The sequence below is a fragment of the Mandrillus leucophaeus genome, unplaced genomic scaffold (genome assembly GCF_000951045.1).
Source record: "Mandrillus leucophaeus isolate KB7577 unplaced genomic scaffold, Mleu.le_1.0 Scaffold274, whole genome shotgun sequence".
NCBI lineage: Eukaryota > Metazoa > Chordata > Mammalia > Primates > Cercopithecidae > Mandrillus > Mandrillus leucophaeus.
This window is the reverse complement of record NW_012102854.1, coordinates 617,559-622,144: the sequence shown is the minus strand read 5'-3', so window position 1 is coordinate 622,144 and position 4,586 is coordinate 617,559. Positions and strand designations below refer to the sequence as shown.

The window sequence follows — 4,586 nt, the reverse complement described above, 5'->3', positions numbered from 1 at the left end:
CTGCCTAATGGTGACTAAGTTCTGCAGAAGTTAAAAAGCCTTTCTACAAATAATAATACTGATGACGATGAATATAATAATGATGACTAACATTCAGTGAGTATGCATTTATCATGTCAGGCACAATGCTAAGCACTTTATGGGTCTTAATTTAACCCTCACAAAGCATTATGAGGTAGGTATTATAATTATCCCCCATTTTCTAATTTTTACTGAGACACGCTGTATATATAAACAGAAAAATGATCAGCAATAAACAATAAACTGATAAAGACTATACTTTGGGAAGGGAATGGACACAAGACAATGGTCAAAGGGTACATTTGCCTTTTTGTAATGCTTGCATCTTTTATAAGGAAAATATATTCACACATTATTTCTGCAGTTAAAAGATATGATACGAATATGTGCTTAGGGAGAATGTCCATCAGGGACTTGTATTTTGGCATGTATTATGGCAAAATATCTAGAGACCATGATATCCACCAGTAGGATTTCATAAGCGATATTACAGTAACACAACAAAACACCATGAAGATATTGAAGGATCTCTATCGAGTAAACTGTTGTTCATGAACATTTTTACAATAAGAATGCCTTAATGTTATAAAGAACGAAAAGAATAAGCCATCTTCAAAAATAAAGATGTCATTTCTCCCAGATACTAAAAGTATTTTTAAGAATGTAAGTTAGACAAATTACAGGAAAAAATGAAAACCACAGGACTACATTTCTACAAAAATTCTCTGATGCTTAAGAAGGTTAGAAAGGTGTTAAAAGTGCTGTCATTTTCAGTACGACAGACTGAATTATCTGATGTCAAGAGAAGTGAGATTTGATTAAGGTTTTCAAAATATATTCTATCATAGGGTGTTTCTCCAACATTATTTTTCCCAGGCTGAATAAGCTGTAGTCCACAAATACAATGTTTCTACATTATTCCATCTAGGGAAATTATTAACAAGATAAATTCTGTTTTGAGCCATAATTAAAAGCCTCCCTACACATTTCATATATTCTGGCTCATCACCAGTACAAATTTTGATGCTGAATAAGTTGTGGGTTATAATTAAAGTTCTTTCCACATTCCCTATATTCATAGGGTTTCTCACTAGTATGAATTCTGTGATGACTAATAAGCTGTGAACTCTGAGAATAAGCCTTCCCACATATCTTACATTCATAGGGTTTCTCACCAGTATGAATTCTCTGATGTCTAGTAAGGTCTGAGCCAGAACGAAAAGCCTTTTCACATTCCTTACATTCATAAGGTTTCTCACCTGTATGGATTCTTTGATGTTTAATAAGTTGTGAGCTCTGACTAAAGGCATTGCCACATTCCTTACATTCATACGGTTTTTCCCCAGTATGAATTCTCTGATGTTGAGTAAAGTTTGAGCCACTACTAAAGGCCTTCCCGCATTCTTTGCATTCATAAGGCTTCTCACCCGTGTGAATTCTCTGATGTCGAGTGAAGTTGGAACCACTACTAAAGGCCTTCCCACATTCCTTACATTCATAGGGTTTCTCACCAGTGTGAATTCTGTGATGTCGCGTAAGGTCTGAGCCACAAATAAAGGTTTTTCCACATTCCTTACATTCAAAGGGTTTCTTGCCAGTATGAATTTTCTGATGATGAGCGAGTCTTGAGGGATGTCTAAAGGACTTTCCACATTCCTTACATTCATAGGGCTTCTCAGTGGTATGAATTATCTCATGTGTAGCAAATTGTGAGCCATGTCTAAAGGTTTTCCTATATTCTTTAGATGCACAGAATTTCTTTTTACTATTAATGATTTGCTGTAATGTAAAGGATGGATGCTGACTCAAAGTGGGCAGATCTTCATGAGTGAATACCAATTGATTGAAATGTCCCCCCTGAGAGCCGAGCTGTTTCTCAAACTGGATATTACAATCCCAATCATCTCTGAAACTAGAGCACTGAAAATCATGTCTTGTGAGTTTTTCCATTATTTCCCACTGGGTTGATTCTATTTCATAAATTTCTTTCTTCAGAAATAATTTCTTGGTCTCACATCTTGATTCCAGGACTGAAAGAAAATATGAAAGTAATTCACTCATGTTTTTCTTATATGGGAGAAACGAAACTTCAATCAATATGGGAGAATTTCACTGATTTTTTTTTTACAAATGAATGAGGAAAAAAGAGAGTTAGAAGACAGGTTACATAATAAGATGAAGGTAGTGATTAGGAAAACAAAATAAGTCACTGCTTCCCAAACATTGCTATAGATCAGGATTACTTTGGGAAGCTTGCTAAATACACACATGCCTTAGTCCTGTCTCCCTTGTTAAAGGATGACTGTAATCATACACACACAAAATGTCTCATTGCATATACACACATGGGACATATAATAGGATCCCACAGTATTAATTGTAAAATAAGGGAAATGGCCAGGCATGGTGGCTTACACCTGTAATCTCAGCACCTTGGGTGGGTGAGGCAGGCAGAACACTTGAGGTCAGGAGTTCGAGACCAGCCTGGCCAACATGGTGAAACCTGTCTCTACTGAAAATATAAAAATTGGCTGGGCATGGTGGCATGCGCCTGTAATCCCAGCTACTGGGGAGGCTAAGGCACGAGAATTGCTTGAACCCGGGAGGCAGAGGTTGCAGTGAGCCAAGATTGCGCCACTGTACTCCAGCCTGGGCGACAGAGTGAGTCTCTGTCTCAATAAATAAATAAATAATCAATCACACTGTTAACAGGGCTATTGTCAGGATGAAATGAATACGCCTAATGGAAAATTCCCAGGGATCAGTAAACTATGGCCTATGGCCCTGCACCGATTTTTATAAATGAAGTTTTATTAGCCATACTTGTTACGTATTGTCTATGGATGCTTTTGCGCTAAAAGGGCAGAAGTGAGTAGTTATGACACAGAATGTGTGAACTGCAAACCTAAAATACTTACTATTTGCCTTTCAAGAAAAAGTTTGCCAGCCCCTGGTTAGATACGCATTGTCTAACATGGTAGCTACTAGCTACATGTCGTATTTAAAATTTCAAATAATTAACAATGAGATCACTTGGACTCGGGAAGGGGAACATCACACACCGGGGCCTACTATGGGGAGGGCGGAGGAGGGAGGGATTGCATTGGGAGTTATACCTGATGTAAATGATGAGTTGATGGGTGCTGACGAGTCGATGGGTGCAGCACACCAACATATCACAAGTATACATATGTAACAAACCTGCACATTATGCACATGTACCCTAGAACTTAAAGTATAATAATAAAAAAAATTTTCAAATAATTTAAATGAAGTGTGCATTTTATTTTGAAATAAACAGCCGAATTTGAAAATTCAGTTTCTCAGTCACACTATTCACATTTCCAATGTTCAACAGCCAAACTTGGCTGGTAGTTTTTGTACTGGAAGTCTGTACTAAACATCACAAATATAAAACATTTCCAATACCACTGAATGTTCTCTTGGATAGCCCTGGTCTGGATTCTGTAACTGGAGGTCCAGAGCTCTTTAAAAAATGATAAGGAACTAGAGGGTAGCCATCCAGAAAAAAGCCTAGCTTAAGAAAAGTCAAGTGTGGAATGAACATAGTATGAGTGGTAGGTAGGACTCATGTGTGCACAGATATGATATATGTTTGGGGTTGGATGAAAATAGTGTTTGTCTTGTAATTCTGAGATGCTGGCCTTTGTTAAAGAGAAGAGGGGACTTAACAAGTACACGAGCACTATAGTAGTGGTGACTGACTGGCAGAAAAGACATTTGTAGGTTCAAGGAAAGGAGAGAGAGTAAAATGGAAGGCATTGTATGGTACTGACAGATCAGAGATACTAGATTCAGTTACATGCGTTTTATACTCAAACTTGAATAATTATAAGCTTTGTTTTCTTGGGCAAATTAGTTCCACTTTCCAAACCTCCAGTTCTCTGTCTAATACAAGAGGAATGACAGCCCTTACAGCTGTTGTGAGGATTGGGATTAATGTTTGTAAATATCACGGAAGAATTTCCGCCAGGCACGGTGGCTTATGCCTGTAATCCCAGCACTTTGGGAGGCCAAGGCAGGTGGATCACGAGGTCAGGAGTTTGAGACCAGCCTGACCAAAATGGTGAAATCCCATCTCTACTAAAAATACAAAAATTAGCCAGGTGTGGTAGCGCGTGCCTGTAATCCCAGCTACTCAGGAGGCTGAGGCAGGAGAATTGCCTGAACCCAGGAGGCAGAGGTTGCAGTGAGCCAAGATCACGCCACTGCACTCCAGCCTAGGGAACAGAGTGAGACTCCATCTCAAACAAACAAACAAACAGACAACACACAAAAAAAGAATTTCCATACAAAAGTGGGGACATTAGGCCCGACCCCTTGATTCCTAAAAAAAATAAAGTCAGGGAGAATAGCTAGAAGACTTGAAAGTCACTGACTCTTAGACAAGGAAATGGAGGGGTAAGGAAGGTACAGCTTTGTAAACTATTGTAATATACGTGTAATACAAATACATTTTTAAAAGAAATAGCTTGGTCTGGTTACAGAGGGACAGGATCTCAGCTAGTATTCTTATCACTTACCCATAGAGAAAGAAATGACTA

The 4,586-nt window shown here is 38.4% G+C and overlaps 1 protein-coding gene across 5 annotated transcripts in view; it reads right to left on the bottom strand.

Annotated features, from left to right (window-relative positions):
* Positions 1 to 677: 677 nt before the first annotated feature.
* ZNF566 (zinc finger protein 566) overlaps positions 678 to 4,586 on the bottom strand; it is a 56,200-nt gene continuing 52,291 nt past the window's right edge. For all 5 annotated transcript variants that reach the window (XM_011984792.1, XM_011984794.1, XM_011984793.1 and 2 more), the window contains one exon: positions 678 to 2,051. In XM_011984792.1, coding sequence (XP_011840182.1) covers positions 1,027 to 2,051 — 1,025 coding nt within the window. In that variant the 3' untranslated portion in view covers positions 678 to 1,026. The remainder of the gene's footprint in view (positions 2,052 to 4,586) is intronic.